This window comes from Indicator indicator, chromosome Z (genome assembly GCF_027791375.1).
Source record: "Indicator indicator isolate 239-I01 chromosome Z, UM_Iind_1.1, whole genome shotgun sequence".
In the NCBI taxonomy this organism is placed as follows: domain Eukaryota; kingdom Metazoa; phylum Chordata; class Aves; order Piciformes; family Indicatoridae; genus Indicator; species Indicator indicator.
The window spans coordinates 33,384,037-33,396,256 of NC_072053.1; the positions used below are offsets into that span (position 1 = coordinate 33,384,037).

The window sequence follows — 12,220 nt, forward strand, 5'->3', positions numbered from 1 at the left end:
ATAGGTGAAGGCCAAGCAACTGATGTCATTTACCTGGACCTGAGCAAAGCCTTCGACTTTTATGTCCCATACCACATCCTGGTCTCCAAGCTGGTGCATGGGTTTGATGGATGGGCCATTCACTGGATGAAGAACTGGCATGATGGCCACACCCAAAGAGTGGCTGTCAATGGGTCCACATCCAAGTAGAGGCCAGTGACAAGTGGAGTCCCTTAGGGCTCAGTCCTGGGACCAGTCTTGTGCAACATCTCGGTTGGCAACATGGATAGTGGCATTAAGTGCACCCTCAGCAGGTTTGCTGATGACACCAAGCTGTGTGGTGCAGCAGACACGCTGGAGGGAAGGGATGGCATCCAGAGGGACCTTGACAGGCTGGAGAAGTGGGCACAAGCCAACCTCATGAGGTTCAGAAAGACCAAGTGCAAGGTCCTGCATCTGGGTCAGGGCAACTCCAAACACTAATCGAGGCTGGGCAGTGAGTGGCTTGAGAGCAGTCCTGAAGAAAAAGACTTGGGGGTGCTGGTGGATGAGAAGCTCAACATGAGCCACCAGTGTGCACTTGCAGCCCAGAAAGCCAATCACAACCTGGGCTGCATCAAGAGAAGCATAGCCAGCAGGTTGAGGGAGGGTCCCCTCTACTCCACTCTGGTGAGACCCCACCTCAAGTACTGTGTCCAGTTCTGGAGCCCCTATCACGAGAATGATCTGGATGTACTGGAAAGTGTCCAGAGAAGGGCCACGAGGATGATCAGAGGGCTGGAGCACCTCTCCTGTGGGGACAAACTGAGAGAGTTGAGGCTGTTCAGTCTGGAGAAGAGAAGGCTCTGAGGAGACCTTCTTGTGGCCTTCCAGTATCTGAAGGGGACCTACAAGAAAGCTGGGGAGGGACTTTTTAGGGTGTCAGGTAATGATAGGACTAGGGGGAATGGAGTAAAAATAGAAATGGGTACATTCAGATTGGATGTTAGGAAGAAGTTTTTCGCCATGAGGGTGGTGAGACACTGGAACAGGTTGCCCAGGGAGGTGGTAGAAGCCTCATCCCTGGAGGTTTTTAAGGCCAGGCAGGATGTGGCTCTGTGCAACCTGATCTAGTGTGAGGTGTCCCTGCCCATGGCATATGGCCAACAGTTCTATGATTCCATGATAATTCCAGCTGTATACTAGAAGTGTTAACTCAAATAGTCAATAAAATGCCCTTTCAGGATTTTTTTACCTATGGGCAATCTTTACCTGGATAGTAAAGGCAAAATAAAGAAGCAGAGGCTAAGAGCAATATTTTTTTTATTTTTTAGTCTCAAATATGAAGCCACAGGATTGACTTTTTTTTCAGACATGCAAGTCAGTGCAGTCTTGCAATGGCATAATAGAATACCCTTGTTTAATCAGTTACTGTTCAAAGACTTTTGTTAGGCTGAACTCTGTAGTGGAAACAAGCCTTAATCACAGGTACATTGCTCAGTGTTCCTGTGCAAAGGCTTGAATGATTGATTGAGCATTGCTCTTAAGCGTGAACCACTGAACGAGGAGGTATCCCTGAAAATAGCACGTGGGAGTGTTTGATTAAAGTATTTTAGCTTCCCTTTTTGCCCCCTTCTGTGCATCATGCGTAAACAGTTATGCATAAACTGGCCATGAGAAAAATAAATTCAATTTGAAACAAGGAAATAGAGTAAGTAAATGCTATCCATATTTTTTCCCTAGAGTTTTATCTTTTCTTACTTCTGTTTTCAATTGCATGTTCTTTATATCATTTCCCAGCCCATCTTACTCAACATAATTTTTTTTTCAAAAATTTTTTTTCAAGGGTCACAATGTAATTTTCTTTTTGTATGTACATTCAAGAAGATACCTGATACCTTTTCAGTTCTCTGTAGGAATGAGCACTTAAATAAGACTGCAATTAAACTAACCCCATTTTTTAAATATAATTTGTTCTTTTTTCCCAACGGATTAATCTTTCAGTGAACAGTAAACAAAACAGTTGAACAATGCATCATTTTCTTGCATAAGCAGTAAGAGATGGATGTGTGCCCAGAGAAAAGCTAGACCAGAGTAAGACAATACAGCCCTTTTAGTGTGGGTAATTAATTGCCCTTGTGACAGCAGTTGCCTCTGTTGGCAAGAAGATTAGTGAGAACACTTCCTGCTCTGCTCAAGCAAAATGAGCTGTGTTTACTTAATCAGTTTGCAATAGGTGTCTTGAGTTAGTATGGACCAGAGTATACCATGGAGCATTCATGTGAGCCGTGCAGCTGGCTCTTGTGGAAGCTGCTTTCAGTCTGTCACAAAACATGCAGCCAAGACCGGTAACTTTTCATGCAGCATTCTCTTTGGATTCCAAGCTTGCACCAGTACATGTATCCTCCCTGTGTGTATCAGCCCAGAGGAGACTGTGTCTAGAACAGTGGGAGTCCAGGCTTTTCCTTAGACACAGCATGAGACCTTCCAAGGCACTAGGTGCTAGGACAGAGGTGGTTTAGGGGCTGAGTTTTCTTCTGTCTCTCCAGAGAGGCTCTTACACTTTGTGAAAATGACTGTACTGTGCCAGTGCTTGGTAAGTGCCAGTGGGTATTGCTGAGTGCAGCAGCTTTGGAAGAGAGACTTTCTTGCAGTTTACCATACAATGTCTCAGTCTTTAAAAACAGGTGGAAGAGGGCCTGACCCTGGGTTCCCCAGACAACTCTAGCTCAGGGCTCCCAGAGGCTTCTGCCTCCAGTTCAAGACTCACTTCAGCAGAAAAGTTTGTAAATGTTTAAGAAGCTAAACATCAGAAGGGCTGAAAGTGAATGAGGTGAGCGAGTTTGACAGTTCCAGCAAAATTTGGGAATGAGCTAGAGCTTGGCACGAATGCACGGTGTCAGAAATGCAGGAACCTGCATAGAACTCTAGCAGCTCTGCCAATAGTAAAGGGTTCTTGACTGGGTGAGACTGAGTGATCAAACGTGACTCCAGGACTGGCCCTGTTTTGAGCAGGACACCTCAACCAGCTGACCATCAGGATCTCCTTCTAGCCTAAATAATTCTTTGCCTCTGTGATTCTTCCTGTAACTAGATGTTAAGACACTGTGTAGACTTTGGTTTCTCCCAACTGATGTGTTTCAATTCTCCTTGTTTGTGTTTCAGTAATTGTTGTGGTGAATATTTAGTCAGCAGGCTTGGGGCAGAGTGGCTAGGCAGCTACCCAGCAGAAAAGGACTTGGGGTGATGGTTGACAGCCAGCTGAACATGACCCAGCAGCATGCTCAAGTGCCCAGGAGTGCCAACAGCATCCTGGCCTATGTTAGGAGTAGTGTGGGCAGAAGAGGTAGGGAAGTGATTGTGCCTTTCTACTTGGCACTGCTAAGGCTGCGCTTCGAATACTGTGTTCAGTTTTGGGCCCCTCAAAACACAACAAGTATCAAGGTGCAGGAGCATGTCAAAAGAAAGGCAAGAAAACTGGGGAAGTGTCTGGAGACCAAGCTTTTTGAGGAGCAGCTGAGAGGACTGGGGTCATTTAGTCTGGAGAAAAGGAGGCTGAGGCTTTATACATCTGCCTGAAGGGAGGTTGTGGTGAGGTGGGTGTCTGTCCCTTCTCCCTAGTATCAAGTGGTAGAATGAGAGGAAATGGCTTCAAGTTGTGCCGGGGGAAGGTTAGACCACTGAAAGAGTGATCAGGCGTTGAAACAGGCTGTCCAGAGAAGTGGTAGAGTTGGAAGTCCTAAAAAGGACATGGCAGTGTGGGACATGATTTAGTGAGCACTGTGGTGTTAATTACTGTAGGTAAATGGTGCAGCACTGTTCAAGACAGTACAACTAAGACTGACAGGCTCATATCCTCTGAACAAAAAATGAGTTAAAAGATTTTAAATAGTATTTTTAATATTTTAACATTTTTTAATTAAAAAAAAGGAGTTAGTGCACACATCCATGCAGACATACAGTGTGAAAATTCCCTGGTATTTTGGTCTGTAATTTGACAGGTACATAAAGATTCTTTACTGTGTAGATTCTGTTTGCATGGATTTTATATCTTCAGTGCATAAGCTATTTTCTGACAACTGCTTCTCTGTGAATGGAGAGTTATTAATATCCTTTGATTAAAAAATAAAATTAAAAGGGCATACCACTGCCAGTAACTTAACTTATCCAAAGGCAGATGGAGAGTGTTGGCTGTCTGCTAATAAAGAGCAACTGTGCAAATCGAAATTGTGCAATTAGCTGTTGGCTGTGGGACTGGAGAGAGGAGGTCAGAAACCAGAGGAAGTAAGAAGCTGGCAGCTGTACATTGGTGGCAGAGTGTCTGTTATTACATTGTTGATGCCAAGTCAGAAATTCAGGCTGTGAAATGTTAATTGGCTTGCTAGGAAGTAAGTGAGCATCGTGGCTTAGCTGATAAATGTGACGCAAGATTAAAACATGTCAGACGGAGAGGTTAGTTAGACTGATCTGTGTTTAATCATCTAGCCATTACTGTTTCTGAACTGGTAATTCAGCTTCTTTCATGAAAATTTGAGTAATTAATAAGTATAAATTTTAATTAATGTTCTTCTCAGCCTGGAACTTACTCAATTTATCATTTCCAAGAAGTCATAGCAATCATTTTACACTAAATAATTTGTTAAGGAGTTTTATGCTAACTTAAAAAGAACCTTCACCATTATAATCAAGATAAGTCACCCAGAACTACGGCTGTATTACAAATGCAGCCATCAAAGCAAAGAAGTAGTAGTACCTTGAATTTCCTGAAACTAATTCTGTATGTTTTGCTTCTACTTATTTCAACAGGTGACTGAGCTAGAGTGTGTGAGCAGTCAAGCCAATGCAGTCCACACACACAAAACAGAATTAAACCAGACAATACAGGAGTTAGAGTCTACGCTGAAGAAAAAAGAAGAGGTATTTGCTAACATTTATTCATGATTTTTCTGTGACATCATTTCTAAGGGCTTTCAACATTAAGCTTGTGATGGCTGGCAAATACCATGTTATTTCCGATAGGTGTTATGAAGGAAAAAATTTTCATCTTCTTTGAAATGATTAATATTTCTTTGTTTATATAATTACTCCAACACAGAGCTGAGTATCTGAACAACAACAAAAAATAATATGTTTTTCTGTGTGCTTTTACCAGTCATCTCTGTGTGCAAAAGTAAGTCTTAAGTTGTTTCCAGAGAGAAAGGTTTGGAACAAGTGACAGATCAATGCCTCTTTCAGGCCAATCTGTTTTTCAAAGGCAATACAGCTGACTTCTATGATACTTAAAGTCATAACTTTCCTTAAACTTATGCCAAGGCCCTCCCCTGAAACTTGATGATTTTTATTGTGTCATCCCTCTTGGGCTGGACCACCAGCAAGAAAAAAGAAATTGGAATAACACCTGCACTGGCACAGGTGCTAGAGAAAAGATTTGTGGCATGGGATGGTGATTGAGAATTACCTCTTTGATGATAAAAAGGAGGCAGAAAGAGTCATATATACAGGATTATTTGGCCAGATCCCTTGAGCCCTCCATAATAGATGCAGTGGGCAGTGATATGTGAGTTTGGAGGGAATAGTGTGTCTTGCAGGCTTTACCTGCAGCAGGGCAGTTGCTAGATGTTTCTGTAGAGTTGTAGGAGAGGCACAGTAGTTACAGCATATCCCTCTAAAATGAAACAAAGCTTTTTCCAAACTTCCTCATTCTTAAGAGATTAGCCTCAGGATGGTAATATTTCCCATTTTGTTGCACATTCCCTTTTGAATTATGCTAAGCTGTTGGCTGCAAAGAGATCTTTCCAAAGAAATTCTAGAAGGTGAATATGCCCTTCTGGAGAAAAGTATTTAATAGTTTTAAGTTTAGTACTTTTGGTTTCATTAACTGTTTCTGTTCTTTTCTCCTGAAAGTAACCTAAGGAAAGTTTTCTCTCCCATTCAGTATTTTATCTATATATGTTATTTTTGTAATTTATCTTGCTAAATTAAAGATACCATTTCTTTTAGACTCTCTTTTTGAAGAAATCAATTGTAAAAGCAGGCAATTTTTTGATGCTCAGCCTCGCTGCTAGTGACATAATAAGCAGATCACAGATGAAAATTGGATTTTTCTCTTGAAAAAATGGAAGTAGCTAGATTCTGATAGACTTTAAAGTATAAAATTGCCTCTCTAATCACAAGGACTCTTCATTTTCCAGGAAAAAATTATTTCAGATCATTTGTGTGGGAGGGGAAAACATGGACTTTTATAAAAGAAAATTCTTGTTTATTCACAGTGGAATCGCTGTTTTGGAACCGTGACTCAGGAGTATTGAGATCAGGGCTTAAACTTTATATGCTGTGATGGACAATAGCCAACTTCTAGCTTTGGTGTCATTGCAATGGCTTGCTCAGGAGAAGAAGCAGTAGTCAGCATACATGCACTAAAACCGTACTAGGTAACATGTTGCTAGCAAGGCTGTTTCTTCTCCCTTAGGAAATAGAAGGATTGAAACAAGAGATCGACAATGCCAGAGAGCTCCAGGCACAGAGGGATTCTCTGACTCAGAAGTTACAGGTGAGCTATAGTGTATCATCTGAATTTAGAGAGAAGGGAAAAGTTATCATCAGGTGAGCACTTCACATCAGCAACTTGTGCTATATCCACTGAAAGTACCAGATAAATATCTAAGTTAGAGTGTATTGCAAAGTAGTGGGTTGGAATAATCCTTAAGAAATTGTATCACCATTTCCACCTGCTGCAGTTTGCTATTTCCCCCAAGGAACAACCCCAGATGTCATTTAGAAGTCCACAGAATACTCTCAGGCTGACCGATGTCCTGGGCAATTCTGGTTTCATTTTCACTACATTGTCTTCCTGTAGATCTTGAGTGCCATTGAAACTGTTGGGCTGTGTATCATCAGGTTGAGATAAGTTTGTGTTCAGTTTTTAAATATGCCCTGAGAAATTAAAGGTTAAAACATGCTTGTGTAGTACAGACTTCAAAAACACACTTTGTCATTTTCTTGTAATTATTTAGCATCATTGTACTTTTCTTGGGTTTTGTTGTTTTTGTTTTTTTTTTTTTGTTTTGTTTTGGTTTTGGTTTTGGTTTTGGTTTTGGTTTTGGTTTTTTTGGTTTGGTTTGGTTTGGTTTGGTTTGGTTTTGATTTTTCTGAATTGTTTCTTTACTGTCTGTAAAGCTAGATTCCTCAGCCTACTGGAATAAGTAGGCTTCCTACATCTGAACTCCTCTCTGTCACTGGGCTGACTGTTCATCATATCCCTTGTCAAATCTGCCTTTGGAATGAGGCTGACTCAAAACTTAGGTGGCTTAAACTCTGAATTCATACTTCAGAGTTTTGGCAGGACCCACTCAGGCCCTAAATATCTCCAAATCCAATGTACAAAAAGGTGACCCTTGCTGATCTGTGGCTTGACCTAAATCATGCTGAAAACATGCCCCGTCAAACTAGCCACAGCTTAAAAATTATAAAGTAGACATTCATGAAATGCATTACATGAACTGGAATTTCCTTGAATCTCTTCCTTTTAATCTACAGAATAAACCACATAGAAACAAAATGTGTTCTTTCATTTTGCCCCATTTTTAAGTCAAATTATTTGGGAAAAAAATGTTATTACTTGAAACAATCTATAAAGATTGTTTTGAATACAGCTGAGCTTGCCTGTTCCACTATTCCAAAAATTGTTGCTAGCTTTAGTCTAAAAATGGGAGATTTCAGCTGGAAAGGCACTTATCTGAGATACTCCAAAAGATTATAATGGAAGTTGGAAATTGTTCCAGCAGTAGCATGGGCAATAATTCCAGTGAAAGACCACGTGAAAAGTGATAGTGAGCCAGGAATCAGCTCTCCTTAGCAAGCAGTTATGAGAGACTAGCACAACATGGAAAACTAGAAAATGCTAAGTTTTTGTAAAATTTGACCTTCTAAATTCTGTAGCTTCCCACTGGTATATCTTTAGTAACAAAAGGGATGTAAAGGGTATATGTTTCCATGTATCACGTTATAGGTGATGAGTTTCTGAAAAGAGTTTTCTATGGTTCTATTCAAGTAGATTTACAAATAGTTTAGGGTCTGAATTAGAAGTTGCCTTTTTTAAGCTTAAAACTTATTACTGACCTGATGCAGCCCACCTAAACGATCGCTGAATCTTTGCTTTGCTATAATTATCCTGCTTTGATTATGCTGGCCTTCTCTGAGCCACTTCAGCCTCCATCTGTGCATCAGTGAAACATGATTTCTTCTGTAGCTCTAGACTAACCATGTCACTGCTAGTCACTTAGCTGACGCATCCTCTGTTTTCAGGGTGATCGTCAGTAGGGTCTGTGTCTGTTCATCTCACTCTTTTCTTCTGCTTTGTTTTTTTCCCCCTCTTTGTGCTTGCAAACGGATTATATAACTCAAAAATATTTTGGAATATAGCCTGTATGAAAAATGCTATGTAAAGAAATTACAATTATTTCAAGGCCTATTTCATATCTGACACACTCGTGTCAGGGAATGGATTAGAAATCCATCATGGGCAAATTCCAGTGAAGAGCAATGTGTTACCACTGTGCAGGGTAAGTGTTGGGGCCCATGTTACTTAATTTCATTTGCAAAGTAGAGAAGACATAACAGTGAGTCATGATCAGTGTGACTTTCACAGTAAATCAGCATATCTTTATTGCTATGGCTGATTCCTAAATATAGCTAGGGTTTATGGTTTGAATATTTTATTCAGATCCTTGCACTGGACTCTATAAGAGCTGTAACTTGTTACTTACTTATTTTCTAAACAAAACTATGTGTGACAAATCGTGTCTTCTCTAATAAGAGCTTGGAAAAACAGTGCAAAATGCAGCTTTCAAAGGGCCTGTATGTACTGCAAGAGTTAGTTTATAGTTTATAATTACATTATATGGACACCTCTCTTCTTGCAGTGAGGAAGCAACAGTTTGGAGGGTAGACTGATTTATAATAGGAGACTGCATGAGCTAGACAGGAACTTGTAAAGCAATAATATTGCAAAAGTCGTTAATACTAATGTAGGGTAAATATGTGTAAGGAATAAATGTAAAAATTGGGAAGAAACATTTTTCAGAAACTAAAAAGCAACACTTCTGGCATATTAGTTGCACTTCCCATACGTCATTACATATGTTAGGCATTATCTGGGGAAAACAAAACAGGAGGAAATGTGCGAGAAAATATATCTGAGTAAATGTTTGGGAAGCTAAATGTGTATGGATTAGAAAAGAGATGTGAAGAGGGCAATATAAGTAAAATACCCCAGGTGGAAGTTTAAAAGAAAGAAGGGAACTCTTCTGATTTGAAGAGATACAGGTCAAGTACTATCAGCAGAGAGTTAGCACATTGCTGATTATGGATAAAAGTTCCTAATGTAACATAAAAGTTTCCACTGCCTTAATGTTCCCACCCTAATAACTCACAACAGAACAATTCCCCAGTTTAAGTGTGTCTGAGGAAGGCCTGGAAGATGATCTTCAGTGCTAGATACAGGTCAATGGGATGGTCCTCAGGCCCAGATACCACAAAATAAAGCCATGTATGTATCTATGAATTTGTTCCAAAGTGGTCGCTTTCATTACTGGCTTGCCTGCTTATGGAATTTATTGTATCTGGAGTAAGAGCAGCGGAAAGGAGACTTCCTAGAGAACGCACATTTTGGTGAGCAGAAGAGGAGCAGTGACAGGAGAAGCAGGGTGTGTGAGCAAACATGAAAAAATAGCAGTCAGGTTTGTAGGCACTAAATAAAGAACTGTGTGATCCCTGCAGACCTGAGAGGACCTTACATTTCCGGTTTTGTACTGTATGGCAGTCACTTGGCCTCAAATGGTCTTGATCCCCTGCAGTCACTACACCAGCTAGTACTTGTCAGTACTCAATTTGGAGCACAGGAGTAGGCTCAGTGGAAGAGCCTTCAGAGGGTGTGGCTGGGTTATAAACAGTTATCCTGTTCAGTGGTGGGGTAGCTAATCACTACATAAACATGTTTGTATTTTGATTTTTATTGTTTCTACAAGTACTCTTTTCAGTTAGCTTTCTTCAATGCTTTGGCAACTACATTGTTCAGTGTTAAACAGATTAAGCTAATTCTTTCCTTGATCCTGACAGCAAGGGGTGACTCCTGCTCTCAGCTGTGCCATTAGAGACCAGTGCCCAAAACTCTGTAGTTTTTGACTTACTCACTTACAAACAAGAAACAAGGGAGTTCAGCTTGAAAGTAACCCTTGGCTGCACAAGCAACCGCAGTTATGAGGAGACAGAGTTCCTGAGGCTCTGCCTTCTCCTCCTGCAGTGCTGCTGGGCGTTCCAGAGCCCTCCTTCACTGCAGAGCCTGGAGCTGAAATTGGGCACCAGCCACATCACTCCATCCCTCCTCTGGCCCAGATGCAGTGACCACTCATCACTTGCCAATCAGATCACTTATGGGTGAAAAAGTGTCTTGAGGATGGACTTTGACACAAGGCTGCCATTTTATAGCTGTTGCTCTTGATTGCCCAGATACATACTCTGGGTCAGCTTCCTTACAGTTAGCTTGAGATCTGTCCAGTGCAAACATTAATATATTTGTTAGCTTAGAGAGAGAGAGAGAAGAATCATAACTAAAACAGTGGAGGGCAGAAAGGGAGTCCCTGTTCCCACTTGCACTGGGAGGGATAAAGTAAAAAATCAGAGCAGGACCATTGAATCTTGGTGACACGAAGCTGCCGTGAAGGGAAGCGGTGTTAATGTGTGTAAATCCAAATCACTATGCACTTTCCCACAGAGTGGCTGCACAGAGTGTGTGGTGTGCTGAACACTTTCCCCATGCTGCCTTGGAAAATGATTTTTGTATCAGAAACTAAAAAATTTATCCTGAACTTAGGAGACCTGCAATGAATGGACAGTTAACAATTCCTGTTCCAGAACCCATGTGTTTGCATTAGTAACTGGATAGAAGAGAGGGCACTTGGTTTGCACAAAGCTGAGCAGCCATGACCTCCCTCTGCGGGGGGAGCAAATGTGGGCTGGTGCAAGCAGGTTTCTCTTCCTCCTGAGTGAGAGCTGAGCTTGCTCAGGGTCAGATCCCCTCATCTGTGTGTAACACAGCACTGCTGGTTCGCATGTTTTCCTTGCTTCGTGCTGCTGTGGGGCTCACAGGTGGGTGCTCCAGAGCATCAAAAAGCAGGACAAGATGTTCGGCTTGCACTTGCTGGTTTAAATTTGTTACAGTCAATGTCACTATGACATCAGTCATGCTAGTTTATGTTTCTGTCTCAATTTTCAGGGTGAAAAGGCCTTTAATGTGAGATACCAGTTAAGGCAATGCTGCTGTACTGTATGAGACTGTTTGATGGAGACTGTGTCCTCAAACAATTCATGTAGTCTTAAACTGGGAATACTTGAACTTAAGTAAACCTTTGAGGAGCTGTTTTCACTAGGTAGAACATTTCTGAATGATAGAAGCAATAGGTTACCTCAATAAATATATCATGACCAAATGTTATCCCACTCCAAAAGTTTCTGTCCTTCAGACAAATTACTGAAAAAATAGAGGAATTGGTAGCATCTACACAACAGTAATAACGATGTTGGTTTTAATTTTGGCTTATTGCAAGCTGTACAGGGTCACAAATTGTTTTAAAAACCAGTTGGCAAAAGTAGCACACAAATACCAGGAGGAGGTTAGATTGCTTTCTGTTTGCATTTGACACATTAACATGTTATGTATTTTCTCTGAAGGAAGTAGAAATTCGAAACAAAGACCTGGAAGGCCAGCTGTCTGATCTAGAGCAACGTCTGGAGAAAAGTCAGAATGAGCAAGAAGCTTTTCGCAATAACTTGAAGACACTTTTAGAAATTCTTGATGGAAAAATATTTGAACTAACAGAGTTACGAGATAACTTGGCCAAGTTAATAGAATGCAGCTAAAGAAAATGGGATTTCAGTGCCAATCAGCTTAAAGATGCACTGTCTCTCTTCATAGGACTGTGTTGGGCTCTGCATCAAAGTTGCACAAAATCAGAAAATGCTCCTCTGAGAGGGCTTGTTTTAAATTTGAGTCATATTTCAATGTAAAATTTAAAACTCAGCCTGTAGCTAGTTAAAGAAAAACAAACAAAAACCAAAAAAACTTGAATTACAAATTACCTCCTTGTACATTATTGGCCACATATAACTTGAAAGATATTAATATAATTGAATGCAAACCTTTTCTAATTATCAATAATGGAAGAATCAGCAGTGTCCCAGGTCATATCCCCTTTTTGTGATAGAC

General features: G+C 40.8%; 1 protein-coding gene across 2 annotated transcripts in view; it reads left to right on the forward strand.

Moving 5' to 3' along the window:
- The window catches only part of HOMER1 (homer scaffold protein 1), a 68,712-nt gene extending 56,838 nt beyond the window's left edge, over positions 1 to 11,874 (forward strand). For both annotated transcript variants that reach the window (XM_054397726.1, XM_054397727.1), the window contains 3 exons: positions 4,765 to 4,875; positions 6,428 to 6,508; positions 11,686 to 11,874. In XM_054397726.1, the coding sequence (XP_054253701.1) occupies positions 4,765 to 4,875; positions 6,428 to 6,508; positions 11,686 to 11,874 (381 nt within the window). The remainder of the gene's footprint in view (positions 1 to 4,764; positions 4,876 to 6,427; positions 6,509 to 11,685) is intronic.
- Positions 11,875 to 12,220: the final 346 nt, after the last annotated feature.